This window comes from Trachurus japonicus, chromosome 14 (assembly GCF_045865225.1).
Source record: "Trachurus japonicus isolate A0001 chromosome 14, Traja_1.0".
Classification (NCBI taxonomy): domain Eukaryota; kingdom Metazoa; phylum Chordata; class Actinopteri; order Carangiformes; family Carangidae; genus Trachurus; species Trachurus japonicus.
In genome coordinates, this window is record NC_140920.1 from 18,552,173 (window position 1) to 18,572,752 (window position 20,580).

The 20,580-nt window shown below is 40.6% G+C and overlaps 3 protein-coding genes across 3 annotated transcripts; 2 read left to right on the forward strand and 1 right to left on the reverse strand.

The window, feature by feature from the left end:
- Nucleotides 1-528: 528 nt before the first annotated feature.
- Nucleotides 529-4,478, reverse strand: LOC146974664 (microfibrillar-associated protein 3-like). The gene is made up of 3 exons (XM_085796847.1): nt 4,316-4,478; nt 3,289-3,581; nt 529-2,047 (listed from the first exon to the last, which is right to left on the reverse strand). Exons 2-3 carry the CDS (start codon nt 3,533-3,535, stop codon nt 1,284-1,286), a joined length of 1,011 nt encoding a protein of 336 aa, XP_085652973.1. The 5' UTR covers nt 3,536-3,581; nt 4,316-4,478; the 3' UTR covers nt 529-1,283.
- A 692-nt stretch (nt 4,479-5,170) lies between these two features.
- fam114a2 (family with sequence similarity 114 member A2) lies at nt 5,171-14,209 on the forward strand. The gene is made up of 14 exons (XM_085798222.1): nt 5,171-5,403; nt 6,068-6,276; nt 6,583-6,682; nt 7,130-7,231; nt 7,327-7,430; nt 9,294-9,431; nt 10,310-10,474; nt 10,586-10,709; nt 10,799-10,884; nt 11,131-11,229; nt 11,700-11,824; nt 11,915-11,987; nt 12,774-12,827; nt 13,637-14,209. The coding sequence occupies exons 2-14, from the start codon at nt 6,088-6,090 to the stop codon at nt 13,736-13,738; spliced, it is 1,461 nt and encodes a 486-aa protein (XP_085654348.1). The 5' UTR covers nt 5,171-5,403; nt 6,068-6,087; the 3' UTR covers nt 13,739-14,209.
- Nucleotides 14,210-16,606: 2,397 nt separating this feature from the next.
- On the forward strand, nt 16,607-20,409 carry cnot8 (CCR4-NOT transcription complex, subunit 8). Its single transcript, XM_085798225.1, has 7 exons — nt 16,607-16,681; nt 17,947-18,154; nt 18,247-18,440; nt 18,615-18,776; nt 18,964-19,108; nt 19,239-19,349; nt 19,576-20,409. The coding sequence occupies exons 2-7, from the start codon at nt 18,038-18,040 to the stop codon at nt 19,702-19,704; spliced, it is 858 nt and encodes a 285-aa protein (XP_085654351.1). The 5' UTR covers nt 16,607-16,681; nt 17,947-18,037; the 3' UTR covers nt 19,705-20,409.
- The last annotated feature ends 171 nt before the right edge of the window (nt 20,410-20,580 follow it).

The following is a 20,580-nucleotide window of genomic DNA, read 5'->3' on the forward strand; positions in this document are numbered from 1 at the left end:
GGATCTTGAAATCACTTTGACCTGAAGATGTGACATATGAGGTGTTCATCAACAGCTGTTAATGTGCAGAGCAACAGCTCAGGAGTGTTTTAGGCGTTGTATGAACCTCGGCTGTAGAGGTGATGTTTAACCCCATAGCTCCACCCAGTGGCTCATCAGCAATGGTGCAGGGCGAGGACCAATGAGACAAACATCTTTCAAGTTTTTGTGTTTATTTAGTCAGGTATAGTTTTTTTTCTTTTTAACAGTTCATGATTTTTAAATATACAAGCACCACATTTTGTTCAACAACAGTGAAAATCTTGATCTGATTCACAGTTTAGACAACTCGCATGAGGTAATTGTCTGACATGTAGCTCTGAGGCACAGGTTTTTATTATGAATTGATTTTTATTTTATTTTATTGCATTTCTGGTCAGTTTGGTCTGTTCTATTTCTACCTCTTCAATCTTAGCATCATTGAAAATCAATAAATAAAGATTAATGTTGTTGTTGTTGATAATGATTAAAAACAGAAAAAGAAAAGGTAAACCTGCAGTTTTCCTCACAAACAAGGACAAATAAACTGAGAGATTACACTCAGAATTTAAAGAGAACATTTCCATGTCTCCGTTGTGTGACTGACATGAAGCAGCGCCATGACGACAACTGGCACAGTAAAATGAGGATATTTCATTACGATGTTTTGTTTGCGGAGGCTGAGCGACTGTAACAGTGAACAAAAGTGAAGCGTCGGAGGAGGAGATGAGCTCTGAGACTGAGAGCAGACAAACATAAAGAACACAAGATAGAAGGAAGGAAGTCTGCACACAAACAGGAAAAATAAAAACCCCATCTATATTGATGACGAGAGGAAATAGAATTGTGGGCTTGGATGCGGCGGTAAAACTTTACTGACGCCATTTAGGTCTTATCTGGAATCACAGAGAAGCAACTGCAGCTGTTGATCTTTAGGCTATATTCCTGGAAGCAAAGTTAGACCTTCTGTGCTTCTCTTCTACATCACTGAGAACACAGTGTATGTGTGTGTTAAAGTGGCTGTAAGAAAACTCACTGCAAGGGAATGATTTGAAGCGAGAGGGAAGAACACGAGTGGTAGTTTGATTTCCTCAGATAAAATCAAGGTTTTTCTTTGACGCTTTCAATAGAGTAGAGTTTTAACTTTTTTTTTTCTTCCTATAATAGCACAATAAAACTCAACATAATAAGCACAAAATCTAAAGTGTGAAAAAACCTCACAGTTATTCTTCATCTCTAATTTGCAGGTAGACGTCAGACACAGGCTACATGCTGCTCTCGTAGCTCACACTTGTTCGTGAGCCAGGTGTCAGCACGTGGAGATTCTTCTCCGCCTCTTGACTCTCGCTGAACACGTCCTCAGAAACAGTGTGGACAGACACTTTGACGCCCACGCTGCGTCCACCCTCCGCTCGCCTTTCACTCGATAGCAGCGCCTGGCACACCTCCTCTTCTTCCTCCTCCTCTCTGGCCCTGTCGGAGCAGGGCGGGCCTATAGCCTGACGGTTGCCGGGCAACGCTTTCTCTGCGTGGTCAGCCGGCGTCTCCGCGACCTCCTCCGCGAACGTCCTGCAGTTCAGGATGAGCGGCGGCAGGGGGACACTGCGCGCCAGCTCCTCCATGTGCCGGGCAAACTCCATGGTCTTAAACTGCGTGACCTTGGCGAGCTCCAGCGTCTTGGCCGACGTGATGATGGGGATGCGCTTGGCGACCTCGAAGGCCTTCTGCAGCTTCTCGGCGCCCTCGGTGCGGAACAGCTCGTTGATGGCCTTCTCCGTCTTCTTGAGGTGGCTGCTGACCATGCAGAGCCGCGCCACGTTCAGGACCATGGTGACGGCGAAGGCCACCAGGCAGACGATGACGTAGTACAGCCCCAGGCCGCTGTCGGTGTAGGCCACGCGCACAGTCACGGTGTAGTTCTGGGTCCCGCCGGCGCCATCGGAGGCCACGCAGGTGTAGCGGCCTCGGTCCTCGAAGGAGACCCCGCTGATGTTCAGGGCGCCGCTCTCCTGGATCTCCCATTTTCCTCCTTGAGTTCAAAAGAGACAAGACAACAGAGTTCGACCAAAAACTTTTAGAAGAAAGAGCAGAGGTTTTCACATTAATAGCTTATTTAATGAAGCATCAAAATCATTTACACAGGCCAACAAACCCAGTTAACTGTAATTAAAGTTCAGTTTTACATTATTGCATTTAAACTCTTGCATGAGTGATTTTTATACATTAGATTTGATTCAACAAACAAGACAAGCCGTGGCAGCATTGAGATGACTTGGACTGAGGAAGCATTAAACTGACAGTTAATGATCAATCACATCAACACGTGATGGAAATGATAAATCTGCAACTGATGTGATTTGACACCTGAAAACAACTGAAGGTCAAAACATGATAAAAGTTTAATCTTGTTGATGCCAAAATAACACAAGTAATCTTTGTTTGTGTTATTAAATTTAACATGTAAAATATAATGTGTCACTGATTACGTAACCTCATGATTAAACAGCTGTGTAGTATCAGTGTCATGAGCAGACGTTTTTGACAACTGTAAATTTTGATGTTGTCCTATTGTGTTGTATTGCGTTCCCACTGGTCTGTAGTGTTTGTTGTTGGGATTAGTTTCTTCTGTTTGATCTATTTTATTGTGTAATTATTTACTCTGAGTTATTTTCAGGTTTAATCCTTTATATGATGCAACAAACTGCTTGGGTTTACTTCAATGTATTTGATGTTGAAAATAACCGTAATTTTTTGCCAGGTTTGGTCCAGTTTAAGTCTGACACATAGATGTATTCTTAGTTGAAATTCAACACATTTACAGTATGTGGTGTTTCAACACTGCATAAAAATACACATTAAAAATCAAATGTCCTTCCCTTTTCCTTGTGCAACAAACATTAAACAAAAGTTCATTATATAATTATTTTGTTGTATGTTTCTGTTGTTTCTTTTGATGTGATAATATTTGGGGATTTTATGGTTTTGGTATAAGGAATCTATAAGTCTTATTTGTCACATGCCAAGATACAGTGTACACCAAGTAAAGCATTATTTCATGAATATATTTGGGGAAGACAGTTCAGTTTTCAATATTATCAAATATTAGTTGGTGTCTGACTGAATGATGACATTTCTTTACCTTGATAATAAGGATAATGAAACTACAGCTCATGGCTACTGTACTTGTTTTGACTTCCACCTACTTTGACAGTGTCAAATTCTTTTATTTTTGCAGAGTGGTTTATGAGCTTCCATGCAGGACTCGTATACCTGCTCCCTCGCCCAGTAGATCTCCTTTTGGGCTGTACCACTTCATGTCATCATGGCCTCTGGTCACGTTACACTCAATCAGCGTGTTGGATCCCTCCTTGACCACGATGGAGGAGCTGTTGGACGGCTGTAGGAGGGACGCTGCCCTCTCCTCCGACCCGTTGTGAGCTGCTTCTGCTGTCCAGCCACCAAGCAGGAGGGCTGTGAGGAGCAGGAGTGACGGGTGGCGTTTCTCACGTGAAAACATGTCGAGGGCAGACGTGGCCTCAGCTCAACATCTAGACAAGACAAACCTGCAAAACCGGAAGTATTAACGGTTACAGCTCAAGCAACACAGGGAAAGTAGTTTGGCCTCTTGTTGATTTTCTCAAGGAATTACACCAGTTGTCCAAAACCCTAAGTCCATTAATGCAATCATAAACACTGAGACAATATCTACAAATGTAATAAATTGTATGATAAAGGTTTTAGCCTGTGTTTGTCTCGTCACTTGCCATGATTAGCCTACTAATTATGAGACTTTACATGTTGATGCGAAGGGTTTAATAGCTTGTGTTTTATGTGCCTTAATAATGTGTTTGGACTTTTAGCAGATATATGATTGGTTAATGTGACTTTTGAATACCTCATAAAACTGCTGGTAAAATGAACTTAAGATGCAGTATGGAGACAACTGGTAGTAATGCCATGAAAACAGCAGTGAGGAAGCCAGTTAATTGGCACAACAACAAAAATGACAACAATAGCCTAATTATAATGATTAAGTAAAAATAACAATTGTGCATTAAACTGCTTAACCCTTCATTTCAATTGGGCTACAAACTGAGTTTCTCATATGACTAAGCTAAAGAGTTATTTTAAAAACTACCATTATTTAATTAGTTCAGTGTTACATAGCCTATTATGATTTGAGGGGGAAATCGTAAATCATACAAAATTACATGAACATTGACCACTGAGAGCTACAGTGAACACCCACACAAAATCACCTTCATCACAACAGCCAACACCCAGCACCTGAACCCACCTGCTGCTCCGACACCAACAAAAGATAAACTCCTATTAACTTCATGTAAGTTCAAATATATTTTTCTATTTCTTTCTTCTTTTTTACTGCTATTTTATCGTTTAAAGCAGAACGACCACGATGTCTCTAAGCAAATGCGGCCACTTCCTTGTTCAGAACAGGTAATTAGCAGGTGAGTGGGCGTGGCTTACTGTCAAACAGGCGCTTTTACAATGGTGGGAAAGTGTGACACACTATGAGTTTTTGCCATACTGTACTTTAAAATGACAGAAAAAAATTGAGTTTCATAGTTTTGTCTATTTCGATTTAGTAGCCTCTTATAATTTATCATAAATAACTGTTGCACCTTCTCAGAGCTTATTTCTATTAATTCAAGTAAAATCCCCAGCTCTCTGCTTCAGCCCAGAGGAACACGTAGGATTAGTGAATGTGGTGAATGGAAGCTGTCCTTCAGCCTATATATATTTTTTGTCATTATTCAAATATGCTAGAAGAAATCAGTGGTTTTATTTTGATGTTTTCAGTCTTACTGTAATCTATTTCCGATAGCAAATTACGTGATTGCGTCCATTGCGTCAAGCTGCCTACTGAACGGTAGTGATTGTTGGGTAGTAGGGAGGCTTTACTTTCAAAATAAAATCACAAAACCTGTCACCCATCGAAAGGAGCTGTGCTACTATTTAAATGGACGCCTAGCTTTTCGTGTATTGTTTGATTGTTTTAGAATCAAAGCAGTTTTCGTCTTTGTGGCAGTACATATTCCGTTTCAAATCTACCTTTGTCATGAGAAAACTTTTATTTTGAAAGTATTGAAACGGAACTCGTGTTAACGTCGCCAACTGTGAAAACAAGCTCAGTGAAAACAAATGTGACGTGGCTAATCCTGTAGGACAAAAAGAGAGAGAGAATGTGAACAATATTGGTTTTCTGAAAAGTTTAAAGAAGTTTAATGTGTATAAACTGAGCCTAAAACCGAAATAAAGAAGATAAACATTAATCGTCGGGGATCTTTGGGAGGGAAACTGTTAGCAGGCTGAGGTTACGGTTAACTGCTAGCATCGAGACTTGACAGCTGAGCGACAGACGGGGTAAGTTTGTAGTTTAACTGAGTAAGTATGTGATATTTTTTCTGAATAAACGTGATCTTGAGATGAGTAAAAATGAACATGCTGCCGGGACATAAACTGAAGCTTGCTCTGTTGGTAGTCGTTAAGTACAGGCACGGACCATTAGCTCGCCTCAACTACTACCAGAGTCCACAGTGAAGCCTGCATGTGTCACTGTGCTTAAAACATAGGAGTGATAATGCAATAACACTGTAAAATATTCATAATACAAACCAATAGAACATAACCGAGTTTATATTATTACATATTTTATATTCCTGGTTATCAGCCATGTGATTGTGTGGTGTTTGCTTTGCTTTAGCAAACACCTCCCATGTACTGTACAGTAGCTACACAAGTCATAAACAGCTGTGTAGTTGACTGCTGTTCCCTGGGTCTCGCAATGTATACCACTGGATGATTTTGTAAATGTGAAGAATACAATATTTTATTTCATCAGATATCAGAGTATTTTGGATTTAATCATGGAAGAATGATTGACTTCAGCTTCATTTTTCCATTTGGACTATAAGCACTTGATGGCTGCACACAGTATCAAAACAACATACTGTACTGTATGCATGAGGTTAGTTGGATATTCATTTGGCTGATAGCTATTGACCTTGTTCTTTTTTCACATTTGAAGGCATGTGCTAAGATACAAAGATGTCTGACAGTGAAGCTGCAGCAGCAGAGGATTGGGAGATGGCTCCAGAGACTCAGGATGCCTCTCCTACTGAAACGCCTGACAATGCCACAGACGTGGCCCCGACGAGAAAGGCCAGGAGGAGACCGGAGGCCACACCTGCAGCTGAAGCTGAGGAGCCACCAAAAGTAGAGGAGCAGCAACCAAAGGTAGTAATGAAGAAATCATAGTTTATCTGAGGCAAAACTACAAATTACAAGGAAACGGGTGCTTAACTGTGATCTCCTGCTTTTACACTGAAGACCACCCTGTGTTTAAACATTCAGTCATGTAAAAAACTGTTTAACACAGGAGTGTTGTATCAGTAAATATTCCATCCTCCCCAGGGTCATCCCAAATGTCGCTTCTGTTTGTGCACAAATTAATTGTTTTTTTTTCTTTTTCTTCTTCCCCGTGTTTCCTGCTTTCTCTGTCTTTTTTCTTCCTCCTCTCCATCCTCCCACCCCCTTTCTCAGGCCTCCGAGGAGTCCACTGTGGCTCAAGCGGGTTGGGGATACTGGGGCAGCTGGGGAAAATCCATCTTGTCCACAGCAACAGCCACTGTTGCCACTGTGGGTGAGTAAAGACCACTTACCACAACCCTTTTGGTTTATACAATATATGATGTGTTTGGTTGCTTAAAACATTTAATTGGAAACCCGAATCGATCGTCTGTCCACCGATCCACTGAGAGGTGACAGTTGTTACCACTGTACCACCTTGCCACCCCTCGAGCACCTGGTCGTCTTTACTGTAAATCATATGATAAGTGTTAAGTAAAAGATTTAACAGCTCAGAAAATTATGTTTCAACAAAATCCAGACTCATCATTTTGGTGTGAAACACAATTGCATGAATGCTTGTTTCTGTGATGGTTTATGTTATTACTTGAACTTGAGCAAGTGAGGTAAGGAGAATAATCTGAGTAATATTTAAAATGCTACCCCCCCCATAAAAAACAACAACAACAAAACCTTTTCCTACACTGTGTATTGTTATATAATATGTCTCTTGTCTGTCCAGGCCAAGGACTCACTCAGGTGATCGAGAAGGCTGAGACGTCCCTGGGAATCCCCAGTCCGACTGAACTGTCAGGGCAGGTGGAGGAGGAAGAGAAACAGCAGGGTAAGACATTGACACACTTTTCAATCAGTGAGTCCCTCTTAGTGATTAAAAAAATAACTTTTGTAACAAGATCTGATGTGTTTCGTGTCCTGTAGGGGAAGTCAGCAGTGAGACAGATAATACAGCAGGAGATGGATCCTCAGCGGCGGGAGGAGCAATGGGAATGTTGTCATCACTTACCAGTGTCGTCCAGAGCACCGTAAGATTTTTGTTTAAAGGGATAGTTCAACATTTTGGCAAATTGGCCCATTGCCATAATTGCTATAGTCATAGCAGTAGGTTCGTTACCTTTAATTGTAGGTGTAAGCTATTTTTAGTACAGCGGAGCGCAGCAGCAGGCTGCTCAGAGCTACGCTATGGAGGCTAACGGAATTTCTTGGTTTCCCTCATTAAACTCATCAAATACAAAATCCCAAAACTCCACAGCGCTTTTGTAGACAAGTTGTGAGCTGGACAACCACCACGCTATGAGATAATGACGGAACGATACGAAACGGAGCCGCTTTCGAGGTAAATTCATACAAAACCGCTGATGCGCGTTGCGTTCAGGGACAGTTTTTCAGCAAGCAGTCTCCGTATTTACCCTGTATTTACCTCGAAAACGGCTCCGTTTCGTATCGTTCCGTCATTATCTCATAGCGTGGTGGTTGTGCAGGTCACAACTTGTCTACAAAAGCGCTGTGGAGTTTTGGGATGTTGAATTTGATGAGTTTAATGAGGGAAACCAAGAAATTCCGTTAGCCTCCATAGCGTAGCTCTGAGCAGCCAGCTGCTGCGCTCCGCCGTACTGAAAATAGCTTACACCTACAATTAAAGGTAATGAACCTACTGCTATGACTATAGCGATTATGGCAATGGGCCAATTTGCCAAAATGTTGAACTATCCCTTTAAATCCTCTTTGAAATCAGTCAATGTACTAGAATATTTTTGCTCAAAGGTTTAAGTTTAAGTTTTTAAATAACATTTTGAGGAACCTACTGAGCTTTAGTGGGGAGAGGAAAAGCTGATTTTAGTGACGGCCTACGTGAATTAAACCCTAACATGACCCAAGACGTAAACTGATCTGCTTCAAGAACTCATTTGTTCCTTCTGATGAACAGCTCCTGAGGCAAGGTATTCAGACTGGGGGGAGAGTGCAATAACCTATCAAAGGTCAAAGGTCAAAGGTCTCTATTTATCAGTTTGCTACATTATGTGTAGTGTAGGCAAAATGAGATGGCGTTTCTCAGGGACTCAAAATACGCACACTTCCCCCCCTTCCACCTCCATTTCCCCCACACATACCCACTCACTTATAAAATATAGAATAAGATTCTATAAAAATAGAGAGTAAGGTTTCTGAATAAATAAATATATAAAAAAAACAACAACCAGTTAAGTGCAAAAAAAATGCGACACTGTGAACGGTGGTCAGAGCAGTGCAGTTTCAGCTGTTCATTAGCTAGTGGGAGGAAGCTGTTGGTCAACCTGGTGGTTCTGCACTTGATGCTTCTGGGTCATGTCTTATAGGTTATATGTTTTTAAACCTGTTTGTTTTAAACTTGTTTTTTAATCTCGTAACTTGTTGCCTGTGTCTGGCTGCTGCTTATGTGTATGTATTTTTTTATTCAAATATGTGAAGGCACTCCAAGAGTCCAAGACAGATTTCCCCATGAGGACAATAAAAGTATGCTCTATATTCTAATCAGAAGAGAGAACGCTTAAAGCCCCCCCTTGATTGGCTGACTGTTGTCTGAGTGATCAAATTAAAAAAGAGCAGATATCAAGTAAAACCTCAGATGAACCAACGACAGCAAGTTGGGATGGTGGGTTCAGGTGGGCAGGACTTTGTGGAGTTTGTTCTGACATCACAAAGTTACAGGAAGTCCTGGCGGCTCGTTTTTTAGGCTCAGTTTCTGAACACAGGCTGTGTGTATTTCTCCGTGGACTGAGGTTTTGATACTTTCAATCATAAAGTACAGCAATATAAGTAAAACAATATAAAACGTAATCACACTACACAGGGAGATCTACCTTTATACAGTGTGAGACTATTAACACTATGACCAAACTTTTTCACAGGGGAAGACGGTGATAACAGGTGGGCTGGACGCTCTGGAGTTCATAGGGAAGAAGACGATGGATGTGATAGCAGAAGGTGATCCCGGCTTTAAAAAGACAAAAGGACTGATGATGAACAGGAACTCCACTCTGTCTCAGGTAGGCGGAAAAGAGAAGAGATTGAGCTAAAATAAGAAAATGAATAAATTAATCTTAGATTCAATACATCTAATTCAGGCAAGATGACACAGCTGGTTTTAAAGCTTGCTGGACTAACATGTAGAGATGGGATTTATGGCTCTTTGAGGAGAGCCGGATCTTGGTGAGCCGTTCCTTTCAAAGAGCCGTTCAAAAAACTGGCTCATTTGACTGATTTTTATATTTATTTATTTATTTTTATAACTCACTCTATCTTGGAAATAATCACCGGGAGGTATGATGGGGTGAGATTTGGAACAAAATAATACAAAATTAGATATCCCACCAATATCTGAGTTTGGAATATTTTTGAAATATTGATTATAACCTCATTTGATATGTGTGGACTAGATTTTCAAGTCTGAAATGGCTTCATTGTCAATATTAAGACAGCTGCAGCTGATCTGCTCTTCAAGGCAGTGTCCTCACATGTTTTTTTTTTGGTTTTTTTACTGGAGCACTCAGTGAAGGCATCATGATAATAAGCTCCCATGTAACAGGGGAAGTACACTGGGAACAGTCTTTTACCTGCTACACCAGGCACGGACGTGACACGACCAGGACGTGACAATTGTATGTAGCTTTTACCTGTTGGAGGGCTGCATAGCTGCGCATTGAGGAAATAAAATAGACCAGCTGTGCAAAACAACGACGCCCGCGTGGGTGCACGCCACTTACGTAGCCGGTAGAGTATGAACACACAGTGATGTTAAAAAAAAGAGGAACGGTTCCCAGCATGTTAACGAGCCGTTCAATAGAATCGGTTCGTTCGTGAACGTCACAACACTAGTAACATGTCATCTCATCATCTGTCACTTCTTCACAACTCTGTCCCTCAGGTGTTGAGGGAGGCAAAGGAGCGAGAGGAGCTGCAGACAGCAGAGAAAGAGTCATCAGACTCTGAGAAGAAGGTGGTGGCTCACTATGGGATGCTGTTTGATGAATTTCAGGGTCTGTCACACCTGGAGGCTCTGGAGATTTTGTCAAGGGACAGTGAGTCCAAGGTGTGATGAAAGCTTCCATCCATAATATGACACCTTCAGTGGCTGAAAAAAAAACAACTGAAGAGGTTTTTATGTTTCTGGCTTTGTTTCTGTGTGTGTGTGTGTGTGTAGGTGAAGTCGGTGCTGACCACCCTATCAGGAGACGAGCTGGTGCAGCTCAGAGAGGAGCTGGAGAATATCAAGGAATCATTCTCCCTGGTCGAGTTTGATGATGAGGAAGTTGATGAGAAGAAAGGTAATGTAACGTTTCTATGCCACCGCACCACATCAGCATCAGCTCCATCATCATCTGAAAACAACTGATTCCCACATTCCTGATTTCAGATGAAGACGGCGCCGAGTTTGAGAGAGAACTGACGGAAGCACTGGAGGGTCTCAGCGTCTCCACCACGGCCGACAAACTCAGCAAAGTAAGTCAACAAAGCTGAGCTTGTTAATCTGTCAGTGATTCAGCCTCTAACAGAGAAGTTCAATCAAAGACAACAACATCACAGATCTGAGCCTTAAAGGTTGAATCAAAAGGTGTCTGACAGTCTGGACATGTTATTACACTGTGTCACTTATTGCAGACCTATTGTTCCAGATCCCATTAGATTGTGCACTTCCTGTTTTTTATTGTGTCCACCCTAATGTTGTTACTCTGTGTTCTCCAACAGGCCTGTAAGAGTTCCAACAGCCTGATCGGTGACATGACGAAGCCAGAGAAGGAAGAGGAAGAGAGCGAAGAGGTGGAGAGGAAGACACTCTCTGTGGAGGTGTGTCAGTATTACCCCCCCCGCCTTTGGACATAATTTGCACTCTGTCTGACAGGACTTGGTTAAAGGATGTCAGATTCAGTCATCTTGTTTCTTAAATCTTGCAGTCCAAAATCTTTTGAAATCTTTTTCATTGTTTAATCTTCAAGACACAGTGAAAATACACATCACAATTTTATTTCCTCAAATAACCAGTTTCATCTGATACAATCCAGAGATAAAAAGCCTTTCATTTTAGGAGGTGAAAGCAGAAAAACCTTGGTATTAAAAAAAATTAAAATGATTGAATTTTTAGATAGCTTCTGGTAGAATATTCTGTTTTTGAAGGGCAGGGGCTTCAGCTTTAGTCTGCATTTTAACACAGCTTGTGATTCATGCTACTTTTTATGTTTCAGTCCATGCACTGTGTGTTTCCTGGTTCATTTAGCTGTGTGTGTGTGTGTGTGTGTGTGTGTTTTCTACCCTATCAGGAGGTCCACGCTGCAGCCATCAGGAGTCTAGCGGAGCTGACAGCTCGCTCTATTGAGCTTTTCCACAAACTGGCTGAGATGATCCTCTTCTCCAACAGCAGGACAGAGGCCGGCATCCTGTCACAGTAAGACCAGCTTGACGTCCAATCGCTGCAGAAAGTTGACTGTGGTTTATCTGTGCTCTAAATTAATCTATCTGTGTTTGTCACTCTCAGGTTAACTGTGGTTTTGTGTAAAGAGATCTCTCTACTTTCTAAGAAGTTCACCTCCTGCCTAACAACTGCAGGGGTAAGTATGACCATCATAACTTCTGAGTATCAAAGAGTGTTTATGACATAAAACATATCAAGACAGAAAAGGCCCTGTTCTCTTTGGTTTTTGACTTAGACCTTAAAGTGGCCAACAGTGACCCTCCAGAAGATGTCAGAATGTGTCCTGCCTCATAAGGGGGATACAATGTCTAACATATGAGAGGAGACCAACTCAAGTCTGGCCTTAATAGTAAATAGAATAATTTAAAAAATCAATCCTAAAATGTAAAAGCAGCCTATAGCGCTGCAAGAACTGGCATTATGTGGATGCTCTGGACTAACTGCAGGTGGTGGATTGATTTTTGACTGAGGCAGGTGTAGAGAGAGTTGCTGTAGTGGAGGCAGGAGGAGATAAAAGCCAGGATATGGTTCTCTAGGTCTGGGGCAGAAATCAGAGAGTTGACCTTGGCTATGTTCCTCAAATGATAAAAACATGATTGAACAACTTTTTTCACAAACCCTGTGGAACAGAAAATGAAAAATACATGTAGTGAGTTCACAGTAAGTCTAGTATATGAATTAGTTTGATTCAGAGTTAAACAGGATTTGTTCCATCCTCTTTTAAATCAGATTCATTCTTTTGTTTGTTTCCGACCACATTTTTCCATCTGTTAAAATGTTGGTCTCTTTGTAACAGAGCTCTAACACATGTTGCTCTTTCCACCTTCAGCATCTTCACTTTCCAAACAGCTTTTGTCATTTTGACATATGATTGTTGTTGTTCAAGCCGAGTCTCATTTGATCTCAACATTCTGTCTTTCAGTCGCATGAGAAAGGAGACGTCCTCAACCCGCTGATAACAGGTGTCTTCTTAGAGGTATGTGTCATCATGTCACTACTACAGCAACACACTGAGACACACACAGAGGTTGCAGTTTACACACATCTGTTCCCGGCCTCCATGAACGGTCAGTTTTACCTTGAAGAGCTTAACAAAGCATTGATGTGATTATACAATGGAAACATACAGAAAAAATACCTTCATAATTATACAACAACATTTTTTTTTCCAGTTTGTGCAACAACTGCACAGTTCACAGTTTTGACTTACTTTATTTGTATAGTACCTTGAAAAACAAAGTTGACAAAGGCCTTTGAAAACAAAGAAAAGCAGGAACGGGCAAATGGCAAAAAAAAGCCATACACAGTGTGGAGTCCCACAGGGTGTAATACTTAGTCCTCTTCTCTTTGCTGTGCTTCTAGGGCAAGAAAAGGCAGCAATTTATAATTATTTTCATTAGCAATTAATCTGTTGACAATTTTCATTTCTCATTCTGTTTGAAATCACAAGATCAAAATCAAAACCTGAGGAGAAACAAAAAATTGTGAATTGCACTGAAAGTTTTATTTTCTTACAACAATTTAAAAAAAAAATCTCTAAAAAGGGCTGAAATAAATTCCCTGATGAAAAATCTTTTGATAGAAATAAAGAAATCTGCTGTGCTTGTTTAATGATTTTAACATTATTGCAAAAGTCCTGTGCAAAGTGGACACAATAAACAAACGTAAGAGTTATAAGTTGCTATAAGTTATTGGGATACACCGTCACACAAATGGACACTTCAGATTATTTCTTATACCTTATATCATGCCTCATGGTTACATGTTTGTGTATCTTTCTCGCAGGCGTCCAACAGTGCTTCCTACATCCAGGATGCGTTCCAGCTGCTCATGCCCATACTGGAGATCTCCCACATCCAGAGGAGAGCTGAGTCCACGGAGCAGTGAGCAACCAACATCTCCTCTGTCCTCCATCGCTGTCGTCATCACCAGACCAGGACTCTGTCACAGCTCATAACTGACACGTCTTTAAAACTTTTCTGAAATCACCTGTGTCAGCGTTTAGTCTGTCTGGTTTTTCAGCTCAGGACAAAATCAATTTCACAAGAAGAAAGGAGAAAGTGTGTTCTTGTCAAACAGTGTTAACTTTTTAGTGCATCACATTAGATGGACTGATGTCCATTGTAATGGGAACAGAATGCATTTGTGATAAACAAGGAGCAGCTTTCAGTTCTTTGTTTTCTTCCAATGTATAAACTTTTTTTGACTGTACTCATATTAACTCTATTATGTCTCAATTCTGCCTCAGAGAACACTTATCTTATAAAAAATGCCACACATGACGTAAATGCAGGTGGGAACCTGTTAGAAAAACAGGTTTCTCAGTCTCAACAAAATAAATAAGACATTTTAATGAAGTATTATCTCTTTAATGCAGGAAGACTGTTTTTGACTTTGGTTATCTATGCATACTTTCTTAACATACTGTCATTGAACATTTTGCTGGTCCTAGAGCAGTTGAAGTGTCAAACAGCTGAGTTTTGACTGAAATCCTAGAGTCATGAATCAGACAAACAGACAAGAGTTGCTCAGTCACACAGCGTGGATGTAGTATACAGTACTAAGGCCTCGGCTCTGAGAAGATGCCACTTTTTAAGAACACTAGTAACAGCTGTCAGTGTCGTCTGAGCGTCCAGTTGGCATGGAAGATGTGTTTTTTCTTTCAGACTATAAGTTCTTGTATCTGGAGCTTCCTAGACCTGTTAAAGACTTGAGACAGACTCTGAAAGACTTGGACATTTTAACAACATTTTAAATCCATCTGTATAAAAGTTTAACATAATCTCAGAAGTTCAGGTGTTTATTTATCTAATAGAGGAACTTTTTGAAGATCGTGGTGGTCGACTTTCAGCCTTTTACCTACAGTTGGATTCTCGTGTCTGATAACAGCTGTGTGTCGTGGCTGTGTAAAGTGATCTATTTCCAAGCAATATATTGCACTGTGTATCAGGTATTTGACATGGTTTTCAAATAAATGTGCTTTCTTATAGGCCCAATCTGTCATTGACTTTTATTCTTGGTTGTGGTGGAGGCATATACTGTATTGTGTAAACTACTTTTAATACTGGGGCTCCTTTAGCAGTTTGGGTTTTTTTTGTTCCATGCAGTGAAATCATAAAAACTTCAGACAGCAGTAATGTTTCAGTAGTTTGAAGAAGAACATTTCCTTTACTGAGTACAAAGCCAGGCCCCCAAGAAAGATGGTTTTGGTCTGGACAGTCTGGATTTTTGTTTTATTTATTTAACCTTTATTTTACCGATTTGAGATTAACTAGAACATCAGCTGCAAAGTAAGATTTCGAGGTGAAAGCATCTGACCTCTTGATCTCCAAAGATTCAGAAATCTCTGCAGCCAAGATCCAAAATATCCTGAAGGCTATTATTAACAAAATCTACTTAACATTTTAACACATGGCTCCTCTGGTTGTACCTGGGTCTAGGCAGGTGACAAAGGGAGACAGCCTATATGTTCCCAGACCCATAAACAACCTACCAGTGGACCCCAGGTTAGCCAGTTCACTAACCAATTTTAAATAAATTGGTGGACATATCTTCCATTTTCTGTTGGGCTTTTCCTACTGCAACAGATTTGTTTTTATTTATTCTGAGAGGATTCTGTAATTACTCTATCAGATCAATTAGTCAGGTCATATCAAGTTATATCCTAGCGGTAATTCACAATGGAAGTTATCTCGACTCTTAGCTATCATTCCTATTATTTCATCATTATTCCTCATGTTTTATGTTTTATCCATCACTCCAGAAATTGTGCCGAGCACTATGCAAACCACTCACACATTTTCTATTTCTGCCCATCACTAAAACCATTCTGGAAAAAAATTATAGAATCTATTTTTTTGATTTTCCAAATTAAAAAAACATTGAAACCGCAATTCATTGTTTTAGGAATAACACCAGCTGAATTTACAACAGAAAAAGACACATACAGAATACTCTGCAGCTCTGAAGCAAATAACAAGAAATTGGCAAAAATCCATCTCACCTTCTTTTAATAACTGTAAATTAACTGTAAATAATATTTTGGAAATGGAAAAAAATTGCATAGAATCAGAAATCAAGAACCAGAATGTTTGAAAAGATGGAATAAGTGGATTGATTATATAAATAAATAAAACTGATGAGTCCAGCCCTGAAGAAATGTTTTACTAGATCTCCGAAGAGAATACATTTGTGTATGTAGGCTATTACTGTATTTTTGTTCTATCTTATGCTTTTTTCCCCTTACTGTCTTTTTATTAGTTATTAATAGTTATTAACTTAGTATTAGTCCTTTTTTTCTTCTCCTTTTTCTTTTCTTTTCTTTTCTTTATTTATTTAATTTTCTTTTGATGTTTTTCATTACAAACAGCATACAAATTTTTGTAGGAATGCTCCAATGTCTAAAAAGATGTGTACTGGAACATGAACCTGTGCAAGCCTGCAATAAAGTATAAAAAAAAATGTTTTAGATGTTAATTCTTATTCTTTTATTATTATTATGTAACTATCTCTCATGGACAATATAGCCTACATGTGGGGGATAAAAGCAAAACATTTTGTGTTGAATGCTTTTTATATACAGTATATGGTTGAAATATCTTTGGGGGAAAAAAGTAACAAAAATTGAACCCACAGGTCGTACACAGGACATAAAGGGAAATAAAGGTTTTTGTCGTGTCACTACTTCCGCCAGGGCACGAGGTGGCGATGTGCTGACTCAGCATCCGCCAATAAACACACCGAAGAAGCAGCAACAGCAGGAGAAAGCGAAGAAGAAGACACAGTGGCGCTATCAGCTAGCTTGGCAGGTTACGTCGAAGAAATTATCAGGTAAAACCGACTCATTTTTCTACTTTTCTCATTTCCACAGCAGCTCTCTGCCGTGTCCGCCATGCGTGTAACTGTCTACATACACCGTTGAGTGAAAAAGCAGAGGCGGTGCGTTTAATGTTTGCTCTGGTGATGTTAGCTTGCTCGGTAGCGCGAGGATTAGCCTGCTAGCGTTAGCCTCTGATGCTAAAGCCACCAGCCAGCGCTTTAACCGCTCGCTGCAGCGTCGTTATCCATTATTAACCAAACTACAAATTGCGCAGTTACTAAAACCTCCCGAGCCGAGTTGTTGGACTTTATTGACTCTTCTCGCAGAGTTTAGGTTAAAATGAACGCTCTGCAATGTGGTGTCACTTTGTTCTTTACATGTTGGGTCAGATAGCCTGATGGTATAAACAGACACCAGTTAGTTCTCCTTGGTGTAATGCTCACACAAAATCATTTCTTTCAAAAGAAGAAGTTATTCTTAAGAGCCATTTAGATAGAATAGTATCGACATGTTTTGTCTGCGGCTAATAGGAGAAGTTGAGTGTTGAGAAGTTTTAATATAGAGACACTACAGCAGATGTTGTAGAAGTACAAACTACAACTTACTCTGTGGTCATCAAGTCCAATCAGCACATCTCTTAAAACGGTTTCAACTAAAACTCACACTACCATTTAGACTGAAGATACGTTTGTTACAGGGTTGTTAAATGTGTTAGTTTTAGTTAGGTGGTGCACCTGGTGTAACTGACCGTAGTGCACCAGTAACAGCACTACATGTGTTGACTCTGATCTCTGGGCTTTCACCTACATTAAAACCCCATCAGAGTCTTTACAGTGTGTTTTACAAATGTAAAATGTGCACTAAAGGCAACATGATAATCATGGTTTACTGAAACTAAACTATCCTCTTTGTGGCTGCTTTGAAAACACACTTGCTTGTAGCATTTCAGCCAATACAGTTCCATTGATTATGAATTACATAGACTGTTTATTTGACTGCCTTAAGATTATTTAAATGCTGTCAAAGCATGACTCTTGATATAAGAAGGACATCATCCATACATTTAACTTGTTTCACACTAGTACTCAAATGAAGCCTCCGAAATACGTTTGTATTGCTTATTTAAACTCTCGTTTTAGCACTATAATTGCAGTAATAGACTTGCAGTAATAATGTTTTGTATTTACTCCTTATTTTGACGATGTTTCATATTTGATTTCTTAAGTTGTCAGACTTCTCTCTGCTTTTATTCAAATTGACTTTCTTCCTCTCCCAGAGTTGTCTTTCCTCATCACACCGCCTCAGCTTCGTCACCTTCACGAGCACTGCAGGATTATTGGAGTTTCCACTCTCTCTGACCTGCCAACATGCCAGCCGCGCTTACAGATTCGAGTCAGATAATCTGTGAAGTCTGGGCGAGCAATGTGGAGGAGGAAATGAGGAAGATCCGGCAGATTATTCAAAGCTACAATTACATTGCCATGGTAAGCAACGTTCACGTCACGAATGTTGAAGTTAAAAGGAACAATAACTGCAGGATAAGTGGAAATAACCCAGTTAAAAATGGTTTCACCAGGACACAGAGTTCCCCGGCGTTGTTGTCCGACCGATTGGCGAGTTCCGCAGCACGGTGGACTACCAGTACCAGTTGCTGAGGTGTAATGTCGACCTCCTGAAGATCATCCAGCTCGGGCTCACGTTCATGAACGAGGACGGAGACTATCCCCCCGGCACGACGACGTGGCAGTTCAACTTCAAATTCAACCTCACGTAGGCGACCTCATGCTCTCCTTTTTCTTTCCTCTCTTGTACTCTACAGTTGAAAGGGTGTAATGTTTTATTTTGTGTTTTCCATTTCACACTGTTATGGCTTTGTTGGCAGAAGTTGTGATCAGCTGACAGTTGATCTTGACAATGAATGTCTGTGTTTTTTGCCCTTCATAGAGAAGACATGTACTCGCAGGACTCCATAGACTTGCTCCAGAACTCCGGCCTCCAGTTTAAAAAGCACGAAGAAGAAGGAATCGACACGTTGTACTTCGCTGAGCTGCTCATGACGTCCGGTCTGGTTCTGTGTGAAAACGTCAAGTGGCTCTCTTTTCACAGGTCTGTTGTTTGGGCTGATTTCAGCTTTTATACTTACTCTGCATCCTACAGAGTCTTTACTGTTACACAAACAACTGCTGTCACTCTCTCGTAAAACAAGTATTATACCATTACACCCCTTTACACATCTAAAAATTTATATCAGCGGTTGAAGCAGCAAACATATCCCTGGCTCTGTATTTTCCAGCGGCTACGACTTTGGTTACCTGGTGAAGCTCCTGACAGACGCTCGACTCCCTGAGGAGGAACACGACTTCTTCCAGATCCTCAACCTGTTCTTCCCGGCCATCTATGACGTCAAGTACCTGATGAAAAGCTGCAAGAACCTAAAGGTGCAGTTGCCTGGATAACTAATACACAGGGGAAGGGGAGAGTAATAATTCAAGTGTGAGACTCCACACTGAAGTCATTAACATCCACCAAATCACAATGTTGATGTCTGACTGCTGTGTGTCTGTGCAGGGAGGGCTACAGGAAGTGGCCGACCAGCTGGAGCTGAAAAGGATCGGGCGGCAACATCAAGCTGGATCAGATTCTCTGCTCACGGGCATGGCTTTCTTCAGGATGAAAGAGGTACGAGCACAAACGTCCACTAGCCTGGTCTCTGTCATTGTTCACTGCGGATGTGTCAGATGGAGTTTTTCTTCAGGATTGAGCTCATAGAAATGTATTAACCACACATCAGAATCAATGTTCATAGTACAAAATAAGGCTAGTAAAACTATAAATAATTGTGTTAATTATGTTGGAAAACTCAGCTAGGTGGTCAAAGTTAAACTTTTTTTCCTCTTTTGTTCAGCTTTTCTTTGAAGACAACATTGACGACGCAAAGTATTGTGGGAGATTGTACGGCCTGGGCTCGGGCTCCACCCAACCCCAGAACGGCATTTCCAGCTCGGGCCAGGAGGAAACGAATAACAAGCACTGACTGAGCGCTCAACCTCTCAAGTGGAACTCGCACTTGTTTTAAAACCCAACCAGCAGATTCCTCTCTCCCCCCCTGAACTCCCTCAGCACTCGACCCCTGAACAAGACACAAGTAAACATTTCTTTAGATTCCCCTCCTGAGTGACTGTAAAGTGGGCGGTGACAGTGGACCCTTCACTGGCTCACTCGTTTCTTTTTAGTCACTTGTACTGAGTGTACGACAGTGTACTCGGGACACTTTTTAAAAAGTCCTTCCTCATTTACAGCATTAGTGACGCCCTTCTTTACAGCATGGGACCAGCTCCTGTATCACACTGTGATCTCAGACCAAACTTTGACAGGAACAGCCAGATCCTTCAGTTCAGACCACAGATCTCATCACCAGGGGGACTCGTATCTTGTTGCAGGGATTTTATTTTTTTAAGTTAATGCTGGAAGGGCCTGTAAATTAAAATGTATAATTTTGATGAGAATAAAATGTTTTAGCTCTTTTTCCACTTTTCAGAAACTTTTAACAGTGTATGACTGTGCTCGGTTATGCATGTGTTTCGATGGGGAAAAAAACTACTACTACTGTTCTGTATATTCATGCACCAAACCAAACTGTCCACCGTCAGGTTTACAGATCTTGTGGTTACTGTTGTTTTTACATTCTACATTGTTTTAAACAGTTGTATATTAAATTGTTTTGTATTTTGAATGTAAATGGTAAATATTTGATGTTATTTTCTTTCTAAAACTTCGCTGTTGCAGCTCGACTAGCATTTATTTTTGAAAAGGTTCATGTAGTTTGTGGAGCAAATCCAACCTGAACAGGACACAATTATCTTCAAAAAAGAGATTCTTGAAAAAAATAGAATACAATCAGTGCTGAAAC

Bases quoted from the DNA above. Each gene is read 5' to 3' on its own strand.
- fam114a2 (XM_085798222.1), top strand. From the start codon at position 6,088: ATGTCTGACAGTGAAGCTGCAGCAGCAGAGGATTGGGAGATGGCTCCA. The intron at 7,232-7,326 runs GTAAGACATTGA...CGTGTCCTGTAG, and splicing joins GGAGGAAGAGAAACAGCAGG to GGGAAGTCAGCAGTGAGACA. The intron at 10,475-10,585 runs GTGTGATGAAAG...GTGTGTGTGTAG, and splicing joins CAAGGGACAGTGAGTCCAAG to GTGAAGTCGGTGCTGACCAC.
- cnot8 (XM_085798225.1), top strand. From the start codon at position 18,038: ATGCCAGCCGCGCTTACAGATTCGAGTCAGATAATCTGTGAAGTCTGG. The intron at 18,441-18,614 runs GTAGGCGACCTC...TGCCCTTCATAG, and splicing joins AACTTCAAATTCAACCTCAC to AGAAGACATGTACTCGCAGG. The intron at 18,777-18,963 runs GTCTGTTGTTTG...TGTATTTTCCAG, and splicing joins AAGTGGCTCTCTTTTCACAG to CGGCTACGACTTTGGTTACC.
- LOC146974664 (XM_085796847.1), bottom strand. From the start codon at position 3,535: ATGTTTTCACGTGAGAAACGCCACCCGTCACTCCTGCTCCTCACAGCC. The intron at 2,048-3,288 runs GTATACGAGTCC...TTTGAACTCAAG, and splicing joins TCTACTGGGCGAGGGAGCAG to GAGGAAAATGGGAGATCCAG.